This window comes from Panthera onca, chromosome B1 (assembly GCF_046562875.1).
Source record: "Panthera onca isolate mPanOnc1 chromosome B1, mPanOnc1 haplotype 2, whole genome shotgun sequence".
Classification (NCBI taxonomy): Eukaryota; Metazoa; Chordata; class Mammalia; order Carnivora; family Felidae; genus Panthera; species Panthera onca.
The window spans coordinates 32888219-32909412 of NC_138342.1; the positions used below are offsets into that span (position 1 = coordinate 32888219).

Genomic DNA, 21194 nt, shown 5'->3' on the forward strand with positions numbered 1-21194 from the left:
AAAACCCAACAATGCAGAAATGAGGGCTCTTAAGAAAAAAAAAAAGTTCATGATTGACTTGGGCATTTGTTGCTTTTATTGCTGCTGTTGATTTCCATATTTCATTTTTGCCCAATTCCTAGAAGTTATTGAATCAGTTTCTTTTATTTTTTTTTTTTAATTTTTAAGGGTTTTATGTTTGAGTAATCTCTACACCCACCGTGGGGCTTGAACTCAACAACCCCAAGATCCAGAGTCGCACACTCCACTGACTGAGCCAGTCAGATACTCCTTAATCAGAGTTTTTAAAGCTAGAAACGTCCTGAGAGATCATCTTTTCCCATCTTTTTTAACAAATGAGGAAACTGAGGTCAACAAACTTGCCCCAGAGCACCCTTGCACCTCCTGCCCCTTGGCTGGTCAGTCCTTCTCTTACACCACTGTACTTGTTTTCTTCCTTAGATGCTCATTCACTTATGTTTATTCTCAAAGCTGATTTTTCAGTCCTTAAAGGGTAGCTACTTAGGAGATAGTTTCTCCACAAATGGGAACCAACCCAAGCTTGAAATGCGAAACTCTTGGTCACAAGCAGACATCTGCATTGGTCCCAAAGGGTTCTGGAAATTTCTATGCCTTCTGACACAGATTTGCATACTAAGTCTCAGGAATATTTTAAATTTGATTATTTCACTGTATCTTTCACTTGTTGTGGGTAGGGGGAGGACCATTCTGGATGAAAATAACTGCCACTTTTCCAGTATAAACATAAATTTTCTATTTTCTATAATGAGCCTTTAAATTAGGGGGAAAAGTTGGTTTCACAATATGCTCCTGGCAACATGTCCCCCAGCATACTGTTAGTGAATCATAACCATGAACCAGAGTGAACATCTCTGCTTTTCTTTCTCTATGCAGCAATAAGGTTTGATGAAGTACGAGTGTTTGGCTACACTGCCTGGTCTCTCCTGGATGGCTTTGAATGGCAGGATGCTTACACCACTCGCCGAGGATTATTTTATGTGGATTTTAATAGTAAACAAAAAGAAAGAAGGCCCAAGTCTTCGGCACATTACTATAAACAGATCGTACAAGAAAATGGTTTTACCTTAAAAGAGTCCACGCCAGATGTGCAGGGTCAGTTTCCCTGCGACTTTTCCTGGGGTGTCACTGAATCTGTCCTTAAGGTAAGCGGCTACTTACAAATTAACTATGAACTGGTGCAAACAGTACACAGTATTTTATTTCATTTACTCAGTGACAACTATCAGACAATATCAGATATGATTACTTGGAGGTGATGGAGGGGAGTTGCGGAAAGAGGAAGGAAAATGAGGAGAATTGATGCTTACCGAGAGCCTCTCATGTGCCAGAACTTCTCCTTGGTGATGGAGATGAAAAGGCTGCCCTCAAGGAGTATACAGTCTAGAGGGAATTTACAGTTGCTTTTGAAGGAGGCATTGGTCAGTAGTGTCAAAGTTATAAGAAAAAGCTTTTTATAGATTTTGTTTGCCAAAAGCAAATTATTAGTGGCTCTTTATTCAAGTGGTTCCTGTTATCTGATAGATTTGAATAATTTGCCTTATGAGGTCTCTGTATCCCAGTGGAGCCTCTCATGTCTCATTCTTCACCTTCATCAGATTATTTGCTTAAATGCCACCTTCTCAATAAGGCTTTGATCCACTCCAAAAAGCCACTATCTCCTCAATTCCCCTTTTCTTCTGTGAATCCTATTCATCACTAACATACCACTATGTACTTTACACATTTTTCTTTTTACCCCTAGCTTTATTGAGATACAATTGACATACAACATTGTGTAAGTGTAAGGTGTACAACATGTTGATTTGATATATTTATATATTGCAAAATGCTACCATAACAAAATTCCCATTTCTTTTTGTGGGGAGAACATTTAAGATCTATTCTCTTAGCAACTTTAAAGTATATATAATACAGTGTCATTAGCTACAATCACTATGCTGTACATCAGATCCTCAGAACTTGTTAATATTATCACTGGAAGTTTGTACCCTTTGACCAGTATCTCTCCATTTATCCCACCCCCTAGCCCCTGGTAACTACTTTATGCATTTTTCTAATTTTTTAAATTTTTTTATTTATTTACGTTTATTTTTGAGAGAGAGAGAGTGAGCAAGGGAGGGAGGGCAGGAAGAGGGAAACAGAGAACCTGAAGCAGGTTCTAGGCTCTGAGCTGTCAGCACAGAGCCAGATGCGGGGCTTGAACTCACAAACCGTGAGATCATGACTCAAGCTGAAGTCAGACGCTTAACCGACTGAGCCACCAGGAGCCCCTAGTTTATTTTTTTTTTTTGAGAGAGAGCATGCACAAGAAGTGGGAGGGCAGAGAGAGAGGATGAGAGAATCCCAAGCAAGCTCCAGGCTGTCAGCACAGAGCCTAATGAGGGGCTCGATCCCATGAACCATGAGATCATGACGTGATCGGAAATTTAGAGTCAGATGCTTAACTGACTGAGCCCCTATACATTTTTCTTATTTATCACGTCTTCCCCCTACTAGAATGCAAGCTTTCTCCACACAAGGGTGGAGATGTTTGAGGCTTTGCTGCCTGCTATGTGCCTTACTAGGGCAGTGTCAGGTACATGGCCAGTGCTCAATGCAAGGTCAACTTTTAGGGTGAGATGAGACATTAGAGACCTATTCCAAATCCTTCATTTTACGAATTAAGAAAGTGAGACCCATCAGTTCATAACTGAGACCTAAGTGACTTGCCCAAGGTAACAAAAATAGGCAGAACTATAACAGGCAACTCTCAAGCACCCATATTTGCAATGCTCTTTTCAAAATAATAGCAACTATTTTTTAAACACTTATTATGTGCCAAGCATGTAGCTGTTGTATGTATGCACATTCTATTAAATCTTAAAAACTCTCATTTTACAAGCAAGGAAACTGAGGCTTAGGGAGGTTATGTAACTCATTCAGGTTACAAAGATCTGTTTCATGACACCACGCTATAAGATCTCACAATACCACACTATGGCCTGTATTCTAGAAGCATATGGAAAGACAACAAGATGTACAAGGGATGGGACCAGACAAAATGGCTCAAACCATGAGTGAACAAAGTTCACAGGTCATGAATATCAACCCCTGTTGATACTTAAACATGACTTGGTAAATGCTCAGAGATAATAAAGGGGGGAAAGATATAGAGTAACTTAAACACAGGACTGACTTATCTTCCACTTGTGTCCCCTATGGAGCCAACTACTTACCCAGTTCCTATTTCCTACACATGGCAAAGGCACGCCATCTTTTCCCTACAATTTCAAATGGGTTTATATTTTCTATAATTCCACACCCACAAAGAAAGATCCCAAGAGACAAGAGTTCCTGCCTGCACATGACTCAACCTATAAGTTTCTGTTTCATCTGAAGACCCACCTATACCCCTGTGATTGACACTGTGAATGTCTACCCCATCTGGGGACCCTACTCCTACTCCTAGGAGTGAAAGTGAGTCACTTAGGTCAGGGGAAAGCAATTCTGGGATCAACCACGTCTGGGTTTCATGCTTACCCCTGGAGCCTGGTAGACATCGATCTTCCTTGAACTTGGACTAAGAATGAGGATAAATTGTTTGCCAAGGAAAATTAGGGTGCTTTTTGAAAAATCAGCCAGAGGATTATGAATAGATGCCAAAAAAACCTAAATGTCCTCTATACGAAGACTGACAAAATGAAAGTAACATTTTAAAAATATTAGTATGCCTACCTACAAATATCCCTATCTTACTTTCCCCCTGCCTCTCCGCATTCTTTTCTTCTCCAACATATTTTTTTAAGTTTGTTTATTTTGAGAGAGAGAGAAAGAGAGAGCACGCATAGGGGCGTGGGGAGGGGCAGAGAGAGAATCCCAAGCAGGATCTGCACTGTCAGCCCAGAGCCCATGAACCATGAGACCATGACATGAGCTGAAACCGAGTTGGATGCTCAACTGACTGAGCTACCCAGGCACCCCCTCCTCCAACATTTTGTTCTGAAATATTTCAGACAAGTACAATAAACACCCATATTCCCTTCATCGAAATTGACCAATTGTTAACATTTTGCCACATTTGCTTTATGCTTTATAAAGTGTTTATGTTTGATAAACAAAGTGAAAAGTTTCAGATGTCATTACAATTCACCCCAAAATATATCTATTCAAATGTGTCTCCTAAAAATAAGAACATTCTCCTATATTATTATATTATCATACCCATAAGATTTAATATTGATTCAATATCATCACATTCCATATTCAAATTATCCTAAATCTTCCAAAAATGTCCTTTTTGGTTTAAAAAATGTTTTTGGATCAAGAATACAAACAAGGATGTCATTCATCTTTAGCCTCCTTTAATTCAGAATAATTCCCCCAAGTTCATGGTATTGGCAGTTTTGAAGAGTCCAGACCAATTGATTGTAGAATGTCTCATGTTCTGGTTTTCTTTGATTGTTTCTTTGTTGGATTCAATAAACTTCTGGAATGATACTATGTAGATGAGGTTCAATATATATCACATCAGGAAGCACATGATGTCATTGTCTCATTATGAAAGATGTTAATGTGTGGAAGTAGTAGTTACCAGATTTCTTGATTAAGGTAGCATTTGCCAGATCTCTTAATTGAAAGGTAACTTTTCCATTTGTAATTAGAAAGTAATCTGCTGATGACACTTTGAGACTGTATACATATCCTGCTTCCTAACAATATGTCACTAATGGTCTTAATATTGATTCATAAACTTCACCTGAATTATTACCTTGTAGATTGCAAAATGGCAAATTTTTAATTACATTATTCCTTCAACATATATTGGGTAGTTCTCTTAACTTCAGTGCATTATAATTCATTACTGCCATTGTTTCATTACTCATTTTGATGCTCAAATTATCTCATTCAAAGTAGCCAATAGGACTCCTTCAAACCGCTCCTGTGTCTTTTTGACATTTCCCTTTCAGTTTTTAAGCACATCCTTATTTTTCTGGCATTAGATGTACCAGCATCACCTCATTCTTTTCCTACCCCAGACTGGAAGAAGCCATTCTCCAAGGAGCCCAGGATCCTTTTAGTGGAGAACAGAATTTTAGAAACAAGCTCTTGGGAGCTAGGGTTGAAATCAGGGTTCACCATCTCTAATGAGATCTCTTAGCAGATTAATCACACCCACTTGCTAAAACTAATGCTTTTTCGAGATTTTTAAAAGACACATTCTCATTGGCTCTTGCCTTATTTCAGAGCAAGATTGCTCTTTGTAAACACCTTTTCAATATTGATGCTCTGAGGTTTCAAAACACTGAGACTGTCAATCTAAGCTAGAAGGATTGTACTCAAATAATTATATACACATTTAACTTCATGCTCACATGATCAATGTTCTCTCAGTTTAATGTTCTAGATAACTGGTTGACAGATGGTAAGTGGGCAGTGTTATGGTTTTGTAATTAGGCTATGAAGGATGACACACAAGAAAACAATTAGAGGGAAAATATTTACCAAAGGTTAATTATCATTTTTTTTCTGGGTGCATTTAAACTCAGCTAAAGGAAGAAAAGGTATTTTAACACAAATGAAGAACTTTTATTTTTCCTATTAATTCTGAATTTGGAGATGTTTTTCTTAAGCCTTTTTATTTTTAATTTATACTCAAGGGCCTAGCAGGCAATTATTGCAACCATGGAAAACTAAACCCAAGTCATGACTACCTTAGGTTTATAGATTGCTTTAGAGTTGACAGAGTGCTTTGCCAGAGTCATTGGCTCATTACGGCACATCTGTGGGGTGGGTGACATTGCTCTGTCACTATCCAGAGTTGCCAAGCCCAAGTTTCAAAGAGGGAGAATGAGGACAGGCGTCCAGGACTATCTCCTTGGTGGAGGGGCAGGGTATGACACACCATCAGATCCAAGAGTCAATTTGGGAGTTTCTGGGGGATATTTTCCTGTTTTCCCCAGTCATAATCCAAGTATCTTGCATTAAGAGGGTGTTCAGTATTCTCCTGTTGGATGAATAAATGCCGTGTTCTCACAGACACATGGGTAGGGACAACATAATGATGCATATGTGATATCACCTGGACTTTTCAAATATAAGGTGCTAGAAAATTGCATTCAGTAAATGCAAGGGCCATTCCCTATGCCATCCCACTAGCCTCTTGTAGGAACTATGGCTGGGTTAACCAGCCACCGTTGACTCCAAGTGCCGAACTCAGTGAAATCCTCTACAACTGGAATTTTAACTTTGCTGTCAACTTATGGCAGGGTTTGGAAGGTCCATCTTTCATGATTCCTTTTAACTGAAGGTACCAACCCAAATTTCCCAATGCATTTGAACAGAATCATGAGAGACCCCACTGTATAACTTGAGTTTTTAGGACAAGAAAGGAGTTTCTCAGTATTTTCTGAAAAACAACTTGTTATCCAAGCCAAGCCCTGGGTGTGTTTCTTTCCCTGTTTTCTGGTCTCCCTGGGAGATTTCAAGAGCTAGAAGAGAGGATGATCCATCCAGGCCTCTTCTATGACATCACCAGGAGAACTAGAAGAACATTCAGATCGTTATGAAGAAGCTACATTCTTCGTTTATGTTCTTTGTTGTCAGTGAGAGGCAGAATAAGACCCCCCCCTTCTTCCTCTTAAACGATGTATGCTAAGAGCCTATCTGCCAGGGTGTGCCTTACTTCGATGTGCTTGTTTTCACAGCCCAAGGCAGTGGCCTCCTCCCCACAGTTCAGCGACCCTCACCTGTATGTGTGGAATGTGACAGGCAACAGACTGTTGCACCGTGTGGAAGGGGTGAGGCTGAAAACACGGCCAGCCCAATGCACAGATTTTGTCAGCATCAAAAGACAACTCGAGATGTTGGCAAGAATGAAGGTCACTCACTACAGGTTTGCTCTGGACTGGCCCTCAATCCTTCCCGCCGGCAACCTGTCCGTGGTTAACCGTCAAGCTCTGAGGTACTACAGGTGCGTGGTCAGTGAGGGGCTGAAGCTCAACATCTCCCCAATGGTCACGTTGTACTATCCGACTCACGCCCACCTGGGTCTCCCCACACCCCTGCTGCACAGCGGGGGATGGCTGAACCCATCCACAGTCCAGGCCTTCCAGGACTACGCCGGGCTGTGCTTCCAGGAGCTGGGGGACCTGGTGAGGCTCTGGATCACCATCAACGAGCCCAACAGGCTGAGTGACATCTACAGCCACACTAGTAACGACACCTACCGGGCAGCCCACAACCTGCTGATTGCCCACGCCCTGGTCTGGCACCTCTACGACCGGCGGTACAGGTCTGCGCAGCACGGGGCCGTGTCGCTGTCTCTGCACTCGGATTGGGCGGAGCCCGCCAACCCCTACGCCGACTCCCACTGGCAGGCCGCTGAGCGCTTCCTGCAGTTCGAAATCGCCTGGTTCGCAGAACCCCTCTTCAAGACCGGGGACTACCCGCTGGCCATGAGGGAGTACATCGCCTTCAAGAACAGGCAGGGGCTCTCGCGCTCCGTGTTGCCTCGGTTCACCGAGGAGGAGAGGAGGCTGGTCAAGGGCGCCGCGGACTTCTATGCGCTGAACCACTTCACCACCTGGTTCGTGATGCACGCGCGCCAGAACGGCAGCCGCTACGACGCGGACAGGGACGTCCAGTTTCTGCAGGACATCACCTGCCTGAGCTCGCCCAGCCGCCTGGCTGTCCTGCCCTGGGGGGAGCGCAAGGTGCTGAGGTGGATCCAGAAGAACTATGGAGACGTGGATGTTTACATCACGGCCAATGGCATCGATGACCAGTCTCTGGAGAATGATGAACTCCGAAAATACTACTTAGAGAAGTACATTCAGGAGGCTTTGAAAGGTGAGGCGAGGGGCCATATCAGATACAGTGAAATAGGACATTACCAGCTAATGTGAACCAAAGAATGAGGGGAGAAGGCGCATTAATGACAATGCCAGCTCATTAGGGAAAGTTTGGCAAGGATAGAAAAGCATTTTTTTAAAAATCAAAAACAATGACAACCCATAGGGGCGCCTGGGTGCCTCAGTTGGTTAAACGTCTGACTTTGGCTCAGGTCATGATCTCGCTTTGGTGAGTTCGAGCCCCACATGCGGGACTCCAGAGGAACAGAGAGAGAATCTTAAGCAGACTCCATGCTCAAGCTTGCCACCACCCTGAGATCACGACCTCAGCAGAAATCCAGAGTCTGATGCTCTGGATCAGACAGCCACCCAGGCAGCCCTGTGGGTTTTTCTTTTTTCTTTTTTTTTAATACTAAAAAGTAGGTATCTTTGAATACAAACCTGTGTCTTCATTCCTAATTATCTCCCTAAGGACTGCCCACTATGGAATTATTGGGTCAAATGTTATAAAGGCATTTTCTATCCCCCCTCCCCTCGTAAGCTATTTTTTTAATACTGTAAAAAATTTTCCTCAATTTTATCTATTTTGATAGGACCAAACAGCAGTGTTTGAGAGTCTTTATCTCCTACTCTTTCCAGCATTTGCTACTATCATTTTTAAATATTAATTTTAAATATTCATAATAGATTTGTTGAAGCAGCAAAAACATCCCAGAAATATGTTTACTGAGCACCGAATATGGGCAGAAACTGTTCTAGGCACCATATCAGCACTCACCAAAATAAAGACTACTGTCCTCATGAAGGCTGTATTTTTGTGGGATGAGAATCAGCAGGTAAGATACAGAGTGTCAGAAGCAAAAAGTTCTATGAGAAAACACAGCAGGAAAGAGGGAAGAGGGTGCCCAGGAGTGGGGTTTAGGAGTGGTTACAATTCTAAAGCGTAGTTAGGGACGTCTTCAAAGACCTGGAGGAACAAGGCAGCAAACCTGTGCAGTTATCTGTGAAGTGTTCCAGGTGAGAGAACAGCAAATGCAAAAATCCCAATGTGGGAGCATGCCTGGCCTGTTTGAGGTTCAGGAAGGTTGAAGAATGAGTAAGGGAGTAAAGCAATCAAAGATGAGGTCAAGGAAGTAGAAGAGGCATTAGTAAACCATCGTTAAGAACTGCAGCTCTTACTGTGAGAGACAGGCTATTTAAGGTTTTAAACAGCAGGGGAACATGATCTAACTCACAGTCTTTAAAAAACACTCTGGCTACTCTTTTTTACAGTGAATACACTATAAAGGAGCAACAACAGAATCAGGGAGGGTTGGAGTCTAAGTAAGAAATAATGGGGGGTTGAATTAGGTTATAGAGTAGAGATAGTGAGAAGTGGCTAGCTTCTGGACTGATTTGGAAGGTAAAGTCATCAGGCTTGGATGGAGAGTGTTAGAAGAGTGAAGAATGAAATCTGTTTTGGTTTGAGCAACTAAAGGGTGAGCGGCCATTTACCAGGTCAGGGAGACTGACAACAGGTTTTTGGAGAGTTGTTTGGTGTTGCACAGGTTAAAGTTTGAGACATCTATTAATCAATTAGAGATGTCACATAGGCTAACTGGAGTCTCAGGTTCAGGTCTGGGGCTGAGATACAAACTTGGGAGTTAAGACCAAGAATGGGATTTAGAAACAGTAAGGCTGGATGGTATCACTAAGGGAGCAAGCATAGAGGACTGAGCCCTGGGACACTTCAATATTCAGACGTCAGAGAGATGAGAAACCAATGAGTAGGGTGAGTAGGAGCCAGTGCTTTCACTAGAGGGTGTGCAATCAAGGATATTTTTGCATAAGATACTAAAAGTTATAGCATGTTTATATGGAAATGAACCAATAGTGAGGGGAAATGTGAGAGGAGAACAGATGGAGAGATGTCCTTGAGTAAATCAGAGAATAAAGTGTATAAGAGTCAGCCTCTTCCAGGAGCATGGACAGGACATCCACAGCAACAGAAGTATGGTAGTAGGTGGATAGATAGGATTGTGGGAGTTTGAAGAATTCTCCTGTATGTTTTTCAGTAAAATAGGAAGGAAGGTTATCCCTTCAAAGCAAGGACAGAGGTGCTATGTTTGAGGAGGGAGAGGTGTTAAACAGCCAAGCAAGTGACTAGGGGAAACCAAGTATGGTTATTGGGCCGCACCAAGGACGTATTGGAGACCTGAAACCAGCCAAATAGGTTAGACTTTTGTGCTTATGATCAACTGAACAGTGTAAGTCCTTTTCCACCTTCATGGCTCCAATTCATAAATGCGCTTCTGTGCTCTGCTCCCAGTTTTTATATTATGGATCAAAGTTTTACTTCAAATGTTTAAAAACTTAATTACACATATTTTTAAAATTACACATATTTTCACTTTTACCAATCATGAAAGAATGTCAAAAAACCCTTTAAGGACAATCACTACTTTTTTATGGGTATGACTTTATTTCAATGGAAACTAAATTCTTACTTTATAGTCCATGTGATTAATGTTCATTTCTGATATTTTTCAGCACAACTGATTGATAAAGTCAAAATCAAAGGCTATTATGCATTCAAACTGACTGAAGAAAAATCTAAACCCAGATTTGGATTCTTCACATCTGAATTCAAAGCTAAATCCTCAGTTCAGCTTTACAACAAACTGATCAGCAACAGTGGCTTCCCTTCTGACATCACTAGTCCTAGATGCAGTCAGACTCCAAGAAACACAGAGTGCATTGTCTGCTTATTTCTTGTGCAAAAGAAACCACTGATATTCTTTGGTTGTTGCTTCTTCTCCACCCTGGTTCTACTTTTATCAATTACTATTTTTCATAAGCGGAAGAGAAAAAAAATTTGGAAAGCAAAGAACTTACAGCACATACCACTAAAATAAGGACACAGAGAGGTCTTAGTGAAACTGATCCTATTTCTGTATGAAAGAAAGTTTAAAAAATTCACTCCGGTTCCATATACTGGTAACTTACAGAAGAATTACCTATATTGTAGAAAGACAATTTGAAATACTAGTGGTAACCAAGTGATGACAATCAAGGTCTCTGTTGTGTGGTTCAAATGAATTTTCCCTTAAGGTGTGGACATCAGTGAATTCAGTTCTTGGATCTGAAGGTAAAGGCTTTACCCAGACAGTAAGCTAGGATTATCTGATACACTGCTTCATGAAGTTTGATGAGCTGTTTTCTATCATTCTTCTCTAAATACCAATAGCTACATTTAACAAATTATATTGAAAAAAGTGCAACTTTGGTTAGACTCCACAACAGAAAATTTAAAACTCTTAACACTGGATAGTCAGTGATTATTCTGTCACTTCTAAGGAGGTGCTTTTCCCCTTTAGAAAACACACGATAGGATTAGTGTTCATTTATCATCAGCTACAGCATAGACTGTTAAGCCCACTGATCCTAGTTTTCAATAGTAATAAGTTACCATTTATAAAATATAGGATTTTGTGGTCTCTCCTTGCACAAGATCCAAGTTTTAAAAAACAAATAACTTCCATAACTCATCTCATGGAAAGGTCACAGGACTAAGATAAAGGACAGCTAGACTCACCGGCCTGCTCAACCTCACAACACTGCAAACTCCTTTAGACAAATTGACAGCATTTTCCTCACTTGATTTTTGTGACGCAACAAACGAGATCTTACATACTTGGGAAAGCTAAACATTCTAAAAAGATGTCAAGTTTTATTATCAAGTCATCAAAGGACCCTATTAGTCTGTAAGACTGGGTTCTCTCCTGAGCTCCACTGTTCTGATACCATGTGAATACAGGGACCTCTCAGAGATGTAGAATGCAGGTGTATTTTGACCTTGCACCTTGCAACTGTGCTTTTTGTGTACATGTTGATGGTCTGAAGGAGTTAAAACTTTTCATTGTACCTTTTGAAGCTGGGATTAAGTAACTTAAATCTGAACCAGGAGTTTGACTTTCTTAAAACTCCATGCTTAAGACTTGTTGTGTATGCTAAACTCGAAATGTAAACCCATTCATACCCATTCATTTCAATCACCACCTGTCCCCTGCTCTCCAGGAACCTGAGTCAAAGCGGAGTTTTTTTGTTCAAAAACGCTTGTTAGGAAATCACCCTAAATTAAGGCAATTGTGATTGTTTTCCAGGTCCACCTATGTCAGAAGCCAAATTTTATATTGAACAGAGGTTCTAATTGAAAATAGCAGTGTTTCAAAGATAACTGTAATGAGAGAACACAATTGGTCAAATAAATGCACAAGTGATTGATGGGAAATAAATTTGCTTTTCGGCTGGCCAAACTCAAACAGTAAAATTTTTTATTTTTCTTGATCCCTCTGCACCCACTCTTCCACCTTTGGGAATTTTTAGATTATGCTTTTTGTTTTCAAATAATTTTTTTAATTTCTTCTTTGAAAAGTAAGTGGACCTAAGGCTATCCACAATTACAACTGGTTGTTCTAATGTTCACTATGTGTAAAGAATGTCATTTAAAAGAATCACTTGGCTGGTTCCCCCTCCCCTTTGTGCCACATGGCTTCACTGACCCCACAGTTCCAGTGAATATTCTAATTATCAGTTGAACAACTTACCAACTTTTAAACCTCTCTTAACATCCAACATCTTGAAAAAAATGCACATTCAGTATTAGGAACAACAAAGATTTAAGAATTAAATTTAGGTTTTCCTTTCCTGGGGTCTACTTGGTGCTCTTTGATCCAAAAGTACCTTGAAAACTATTTGGCTCTATCGATCTTAGGGTTCATGAGAGTCAGGCTCTGTGCTCAGTGGGGAGCCTGCTTGGGATTCTCGCCTCTCCCACCTTGCTTGGGCCCTCTCTCAAAATAAACATTAAAAAGATACCTTGTATTTATAATCTTCACTACTTCAGGTCTTTACATTTACACCTTAAAACTTGTGTCCTTTTGCATATTTGTTGCCTTGCCATACATAACCACCAACCCCTGCCCCCCCCCCAGCCCCAGTCAAGTCCTTAAACCAATGCTTACAGCAGTCCTAACACCTAGGAATCATCTTACAAGTTTTTACGCCACAATCATATAAGAATCCTTAGATAGGTATTTAATCTAAATCATGACCAATTATACTTTTCAGATTTATCCCAGACTCAAATATTTAAGAATTGTCAAGTTATCATTTGAAACTGCTGGTAGCTTTTGACAAGATCTTCAGAATTTAAGCCTGAGACTTGCTGGGGGGCAGGGGGAATCATCTTAAAATCTAATTAACTTGTGCTAAATTTCGTGCGTGCTAGTAGTTTGTGTATTCAATGTGACAAACTGTCTCTCAAGTCTGGTTTATCTGGAAAATATTACAACATAACCATATTTAATGATCCTCTGTAGATCTCTTTTGCTTTGTTGGTGGCAATGCAAGCTGGTGTAGCCACTCTGGAAAAGTATGGAGGTTCCTCAAAAAACTAAAAATAGAACGACCCTATGACCCAGCAATTGCACTACTAGGCATTTATCCACGGGATACAGATGTGCTGTTTCAAAGGGACACATGCACCCCCATGTTTATAGCAGCACTATCGATAATAGCCAGAGTATGGAAAGAGCCCAAATGTCCATCAATGGATGAATGGATAAAGAAGATGTGGCGTATATATATATATACAATGAAGGATTACTCGGCAATCAAAAAGAATGAAATCTTGCCATTTGCAACTACATGGATGGAACTGGAGGGTATCATGCTAAGTGAAATTAGTCAGAGAAACACAAAAATCATGACTTCACTCATATGAGGACTTTATGAGACAAAACAGATGAACATAAGGAAAGGGAAGCAAAAATAATATAAAAACAGGGAGGGGGAAAAACAGAAGAGACTCATAAATATGGAAAACTGAGGGTTACTGGAAGGGTTGTGGGAAGGGGGATGGGCTAAATGGGTAAGGGGCATTAAGGAATCTACTCCTGAAATCATTGTTGAACTATATGCTAACTAATTTGGATGTAAATTTAAAAAAATAAAAAAGATCCTCTGTAAAAAGGTGGTCAGTACATTTTGACTAATTGTTTAATTCTCAATGTAATTTATTTCAAATAAACAGTTTATGCTAACAGCCTGATCAATTTTAAGAACTATAGAATATGAATGGGTCTGGTGTATAATTGGGTTCTGCCTAACACTGCCCCTGCCCATCCTCCCAAGCTGTGTGCATACTGGTGAACCTTCCTCAGAGTTTTGTTTTCTCATTATAAAATGTGGGCACCTAATCCTCAAAGTTGGGAAAGTAACACACAAGTCCTTTTATCTACTGTAGGCACAGAAGACAAGGAAGCCTTCCTGGGGAGAGAACTAGACTTTCCTTTACCAACAAAACAACTTACTAAGTGAAAATCACTTCTTAGCTACAACCAGCCTCCAATTGTTCCCCTGGTCTCACCCCTATCAATCCACTTCACTTTGTGAGAAATTACACTTACTCCCATTGCGGCTACCACTGCCTATACACAGACACTCTCAATATAAACACCTCTATCCCTCTAAAATACAGCCATTCGGAAACTTCTTCCTCAAAGTTCAAAGTAAGTTTTAAGATCCTCAGTACCTTCCAAAACATTGCTTTCCAATCCCGTTGGTATTACTGTGTCTGTAACTTTAATCTCCCTGGCAACCTAGATACCATGTACTTAGCAAATAGCAATCTGCCAGGCATTATTATTCCAGGTGCTTGGAATATCCCAGTGAGAAAAGATCCATCTTCACAAAGGTTACATTCTAACAGGAAAAAAAAGTGTACAATCCATAATAAATGCTATGAACAAAAACAAGTGAAGCAGAGGTACATATAAGATGGAGATGAGGAGTGAGCACAACAGGGTCATCAAGGCAGGCTTCACTGAAAACACTGGATTATAAAAAAAAATTTTTAATGTTTATTTTTGAGAGAGACTGTGAGCTGGGGAAGGCAGAGAGAGAGAAAGACAGAGAGGCAAAGAATCCGAAGAAGGCTCCAGGTTCTGAGCTGTCAGCACAGAACCCAATATGGGGCTCTAAATCACAAACCATGAAATCATGACCTGAGCGAAGGTCAGACTCTTAACCAACTGAGCCACCCAGGTGCCCTGAAAACATTTTGACTATAGTCTTGAAGGCTAAGTTGTCACTCCAAAGGGAAAGAACTTCCAGGGGGAAAGACAACTTGAAAGTTTTAAGGCAGTGGTACTGAGAAACAGGAAGGTCAGTTCAGCCAGTGTATCAGGTTAAGAGGAAGTTGAACTTGAAAAAAGGATTCTGATTACTGCTGAAAAGATGAGAGGAGCAAAGCTCACCAGTTAAGACTATTATACTAACCTCCCCAAAAATGTACAGGGCTTTTTATTCTCTACATTATAAAAAATTTCAAACTTTATGTAAGTAAACACAATGAATCCCCATTGTTCAGTTTTGACAAGTATCAATTTATAGGCATTCTGTTTCACTTCGAATCTCATCCAATGCCCTCCCCAACCCCACTTTAAGTATTTCAAAGCAAACTACAGTTTAACATTTCACTTACATTTCTTAACAACTTAGCACCAAACTAAAGATTAACTTAAAATAAAAAATCCAGTTGGCTCATTTAAAATCAAGATCTCAGGGCTCCTGGGTGGCTTAGTTGTTGCGCGGTCAACTTCAGCTCAGGTCATGATTTCACAGCTAGAGTTGGAGCTCTGAATCGGGCTCTGTGCTGACAGCTCAGAGCCTGGAGCCTGCTTCGGATTCTGTGCCTCCCTCTCTCTGTCCCTCCCCCACTCCCATTCTGTCTCTCAAAAATAAAATAAAATCAAGATCTCAGTACAGCGCCGAGATGGCTCAGTCGGTTGAGTGTCTGACCGGCTCACGTCATGTCGTCACACTTTTGAATTCAAGCCGTGTCGGGCTGTGGACAGCTCAGAGGCCATACATAGCCTGCTTAGAATTCTGTCTCCCCTCTGCGCCTCCCCTGCTCGCGCTCTCAAAAATAAGCAAAACATTTAATAAAATAAAGATCTCAGTAAGACCCATACATTCCAAATGGTTACCTTTTCTTAACGTCTCTTTAAACATTTTAAGTAATCTGTATACCCAGCATGAGGCTCAAAATCACAACCCCAAGATCAAGAGTTGCATGTTCTACCAACTCAGCCAGGTGCCCCTCTTAAAGTCCTTGAACATACCTTACTTTGAAGGCAGAGTCTACACTTTTCTGATGGATTTAACGTGTAGTTGGGAAGAGGAATCAAAGTTGAATGCTGTTATTTTGCCCGAGAAATCAAAAGGTTGGAGTTTCTATCAAATGAGATAGGGAAGACAGCAGGAAGAGGCTGGGGGCAACCCTGCTAAATTAGTCTAATATGGTAACATATTTAAAGCATGACATAACATTAATTAGATTATGGAAGGGTTATCAGTTTCTAAAAACATCAAGGACTAGCATATGGGAGTAAATGGGTGAGGTAGGACAGAGAGTTAAGAGTGAGGATCTTGGACACAACCACCGTATTTATTATGAACACAAAGTAACCTAAGGCGTATCACTGTTCCATTCTTCAGCTGCTTTTTCACATGAAGTTACTGGTATAGATAAATGACTCAAGCACATTTACCTCACAATATTCAAATTTATGCCTCTGCAAAATTAGATACCTTCAGGACCCCTCCCCCCCCCCCCAAAAGTTCTACATCCAATGATGAACAAATGGTGTTGCCTGTTACTGGTACCGTTTTTCTTCCCTGAAATATCCGCACTAATCCTTCAAAAAACCAAATTCAAGCCAATTCTCCCATTAAATATTACTAGAAAAAACCCCCATCCTATTCCTTGTTATTGTTCTTAGCACACTACAATTACTTCTGGATGGTTTAATTGCCAAATAGTAGAAAAGGATTGTCGGTTTAAGAAAAAGCCCAAATAGGGGTGGACAGGGTGGCTCAGTTGGTTAAGTGCCCGACTTCTGCTCAGGTCATGATCTCACAGCTCTGGAGTTCGAGCCCCATGTCAAGTTCTGTGCTGACAGCTCAGAGCCTGGAGCCTGCTTCAGATTCTGTGCCTCTGTCTCTCTGCCCCTCCCCCTGCTCACGCACTGTCTCTCTCAAAAATAAAAATTAAAAAAAATTAAGAAGGAAAAAAAGAAAAAGCCCCAAATCAGTACAGTTTTATTGCATCTTTAAAGTATCACAAGTAAGTCTGAAAAATCATCCGGCCTCTTGCTGTTTCTGTAGCTGGACAACTGTAAAAAGAAATGAAAAAAATCTGTCGATTACCATCAATACCTTTGCCCAAACAAGTTCTACTCTAAATAATCTGAAACATTTAAAATTATGATTTACTAGTTCATAGTAAAAAAGTATGTCAAAATTCTTATTCTGCCAAATTCACGGTGTTCCGGTAAACTTGTGTTGTCATTACAACTCCAGTTTCAGATTCTAGTAAATTAAGACCTCTAAACTAAAGCAGTAAGGAAACTTATAAACATAAGAACCTACCGTACATTTTATTCATCAGCCTGCTGAACAGTTCCTTTTTCAGAAACATAGATACCATCCAAAAATTTCCTGATATCCTTGTTTTTAACTGTTGTGGCTTGCTGAATCAAAGCAGCTATTAACAGTAAGAAAGATAAAGACAATTACACCACCAGCCAGACCCATCGTAAAAAAGTATTTTATCATATACTATACTTAAACCTATGTATCTTTGAGACAGCTTTTTATTCAACTTCTGCAAATGAAAAAGCTCACCAACTGAACAGAATTACCATGTATTAAACTAGAAGATTTAAACCAAATTCTGTAGGCATAATTAGGCATAGTAAAACATACAAACCTGAGTTTGATACAAGTTCAATGTCATTTCCTTCAAGAATTAACTCATCTTTCTGGGCTTGAGATACGGAACAAGCAACACCTGAAAGAGAAGGTGTTCACATAGTGTCAACATATGAAATCTTTACAATATTTACTTTCAAAATATTTACAGTAGCAACTTATTCCATTTAAAATTCCAAACTTCAAATCACACTTGAGATTCTGATTTATAGGACCTGACTTTTACCGAGGCAAAATCTGGTTTGTGTTCCTGCTTGAATGAACCTGTTCCAGAGTAGTTAGATTTTCAGTGATTCGGTCAAGGAGTAGAAGACGGTATGCACCTAGTGCAATTTAGCTGTGCAAAGCTGTGTTATCAAGTCTTAATTCTTCTGTATATATTTGATATCGCCAAATTTATTTTTTAATTAACAGTTCCCATTAAATGTGTTGACCATGTAATGTTTTTGTAGACCCATTAAACTGGTATTTAGAATCCCTTCTTCCCACCCCAATGAAATCAAGAAGCATCAAGAAAGCACTAATTTTAAAATTTTCTAACATTGGGGTGGCACCTGGCTAGCTCAGTCAGTAAAGTATGTTACTCTTGATCTCGGGGCTGCGGGTTCCAGCCCCATGTTTGGTGTAGTTACTTGAAACTAAAATCTTTAATGTAAAAAAAAAAAAATTTTTTAAATGCTTTTATGTTTACCATGTATCAAGCCAAAACTGTTCCACATGTATTTCAATTTTAACTCATTTAACCATGAGATGGCTCCAATTTTACAGATGAGTAAAATGAGCTGCACAGAGGCAGGTAATTTGCCCAAGGTTGACAAACTTAAACCTAGGCAGTGTATGCTATTAACCACTATTCAAACATTTTTTATTTTTAAAGATTTCAGTTTGCAAAGACTGAACACAGCTACACATCCTGAAACTACTCTAATGCGTAAGCCTTTAGGAATCACAATCAATAGGAGTATGGTATCAAGCCTTAACTAACACCAAGAGTTATCACAAGCATAATCAAAATGGACAATTCTGAAATAAATCTGTATTTATAGCCAACCCCAAACACCAGTCTTCACAAGTAAAACAAAACATTTCTGAACCATATCTAAAAGTATGCACATACCTGGCCTCATCCGAACCCTGCGTATGTATTTCTCACCCAAGAAATTTCGGATTTCAACAAGAGAGCCATTCTCCTGAATAACAACGTTGATGGGGAAGTGGGCATACACAGACCTCATCTTGTAACGGAAGCCCTGTTAGAACAAACTATTAGCAAAGCTGAGCAATTTGAAAGACAAGAAATTCAGTTTTTAAATTTTGTAGGATGCTTACATTACACTAGAATTTAAAAATGCAACAATCCTCCCATAACACTCATTTTCAAGATTTTGTAACAACAGTCACCTGTACCAAAGCCTTACAAACTGTATACATCAACATGTTTTCTCTCTTCAATGGACTGTAAAGCTCTTTAAGGAAGCACGTATTTACTGCTTCCTATACCCACAGTAAACAATGCCAGCTTCTTATTTTTTACTTAATTTTTTTAATGTTTTTATTTATTTTTGAAGGAGAGAAACAGAGCATGAGCGGGGAGAGGAGCAGAGAGAGGGACACCCAGAATCCGAAGAAATCTGAGCTGTCAGCACAGAGCCCAACGCGGGGCTCGAACTCCTGGAACCGCAACATCATGACCTGAGCCAAAGTTGGATGCCTAATCAACTGAGCCACCCAGGCCCCCAACAATGCCAGCTTTTTAAAATGAGAACCCCAAAGTCCTTCATCTTTGGCACTAGATTTTTACTGAGTTACTAAAGTATGCCAGATGACAACAAGGATTAAGACAGGCTCTCAAAGAACTTAGCCTGGTACCAAGAGGAAATATGTGAAACATGACCCAATAAGGGGTGTGATGGGAGTTGAAGGACAGGATGCCATTTAAAAAGGCTGAGTTTTAATGCAGAGAAAAGCATTTCAGCAAAGACATGAAATATATCTTAACGGCTGAGAGAGGGAGTTAGAAAGAGAATAGTGACATCAAACACACTTGTAGGAAGCTCAGAAATTAGATCCATCCATCTTTTTTCTATCCCTTCAAGGGATCCTGGTGGTAAGAGGCATACCAAGAAATCAAAGCCTACCTTACAGGATACATTCCCTACAAAAAAACCACAACCTGAAGGTTTGACTTTTGTTTGTGGGGGGAAAAAAACCACCATCAACCTACTTTAAGACCATCTGGTCTTCACCCACATTTATCACTTAATCCTAAAGACCTGCAGAAGCCTATTAAAAACTGCCAAGATGGGGCACCTGGGTGGCTCAGGCATTGAGCCTCTAACTCTTGATTCTGGCTCATGCCATGATCTCACACTTCGTGGGATCGAGCCTCTGTGCTGACTGCATGAGGCCTGCTTTGGATTCTCTTTCCCCTCCCTACTCACAGCACACTTGCTCTCTCAAAAGAAGTAATTTTTTTTTTCCCCAAAATCACCTTTCCCAAGTACCGCAATAAATTACATAATAGATTCTCTGCAGCATTTATGCTGCATGCATAAAGTACAGCTGAGAAACTTCCCCTTCCAAAACAAAGCAGTCTGATCAATCTACTTACCAATGTAACACCCTTGATCATGTTCTGTACATGACTACAGATAGTACGGACAGTAGCCAGTTCTTTTCTATTTCCCCACCATTTGTCAACACGGAGCTGTAACAGAACAAAAACTTTAGAAGATTCTTTCCAGTAGTAAGTTGGCTTGAAGAAAATCCATTTATTCACGATTCTAGTATTAGCCCTAATTAAAGCACCCACACAGAAAGCCCTCAATAATTTAACTTTTTTACCACTACGTATCACAAAAATACTAATTTTCAATTTGCATCCTACTTCATTCCTAGAAAGCTAAAATACCAGGCTCACAAGAGCTGCCTGGTTCCTAAAATTTCTACAAAATAATCACAAGGAAAATAAACCTAACTTGTAACAGTATTAAAACCTCGACGCTCATGATAACTATGACAGTAGGTACTAGTATTGAGTTTTATAATCAGAATTTCCTTTCCCAACTTCACTAACGCAGTAACACTGCAACTAGCTACACTTGTGGACACCAAATTTTAAGCTAAAACATTGAACCTGCATTCCGTAACTTACAGCAACCAAATTCGGTACTATTACATCACTGCCTTCCAAACAAGCAATTGATGTGCAAAAAAAAAAAAAAGCCTCACCCTCTTCTTTTTCTTTCCAAGAAGACTGAGTTCTACATTGATGTGATTGAAGTCCCTTCGCAGGGTTCCTCTGGGTCCCTTCACAATAACGGTACGTCCCTTGAGAGTGATGTCGACTAAGAAGAAAACAGGTTTGTGAGTCCCCCGAAGAAGATACAAGGCAGGCAATAAAAGACGTTAAGAAAATACAAACATCAGGTCTCCTACCATTTTCCGGAATGTCGACAGTTTGATTGCTGAGAATGGTCTTCATTCTAAAACACAAACACCTGGGGTTATGAGGCCGGTTCAGGCCTG

General features: G+C 40.1%; 2 protein-coding genes across 3 annotated transcripts in view; one reads left to right on the plus strand and one right to left on the minus strand.

Moving 5' to 3' along the window:
• Positions 1 to 11408, plus strand: part of KLB (klotho beta) — a 33633-nt gene extending 22225 nt beyond the window's left edge. The window contains exons 3-5 of the mRNA XM_060655886.3: positions 895 to 1163; positions 6705 to 7848; positions 10380 to 11408. Coding sequence (XP_060511869.3) covers positions 895 to 1163; positions 6705 to 7848; positions 10380 to 10744 — 1778 coding nt within the window. The 3' untranslated portion in view covers positions 10745 to 11408. The remainder of the gene's footprint in view (positions 1 to 894; positions 1164 to 6704; positions 7849 to 10379) is intronic.
• Positions 1 to 21194, minus strand: part of RPL9 (ribosomal protein L9) — a 37773-nt gene that overhangs the window by 16110 nt on the left and 469 nt on the right. The window contains exons 2-8 of one of the 2 annotated variants that reach the window (XM_060655217.2): positions 21105 to 21151; positions 20898 to 21013; positions 20278 to 20373; positions 18784 to 18916; positions 17665 to 17745; positions 17325 to 17439; positions 16978 to 17068 (exon numbers count right to left, since the gene is read on the minus strand). In XM_060655217.2, the coding sequence (XP_060511200.1) occupies positions 17333 to 17439; positions 17665 to 17745; positions 18784 to 18916; positions 20278 to 20373; positions 20898 to 21013; positions 21105 to 21150 (579 nt within the window). In that variant the 5' untranslated portion in view covers position 21151 and the 3' untranslated portion in view covers positions 16978 to 17068; positions 17325 to 17332. Of the gene's footprint in view, positions 1 to 16977; positions 17069 to 17324; positions 17440 to 17664; positions 17746 to 18783; positions 18917 to 20277; positions 20374 to 20897; positions 21014 to 21104; positions 21152 to 21194 lie in introns of those variants that run through there. The other variant, XM_078446193.2, reaches the window with a different exon arrangement.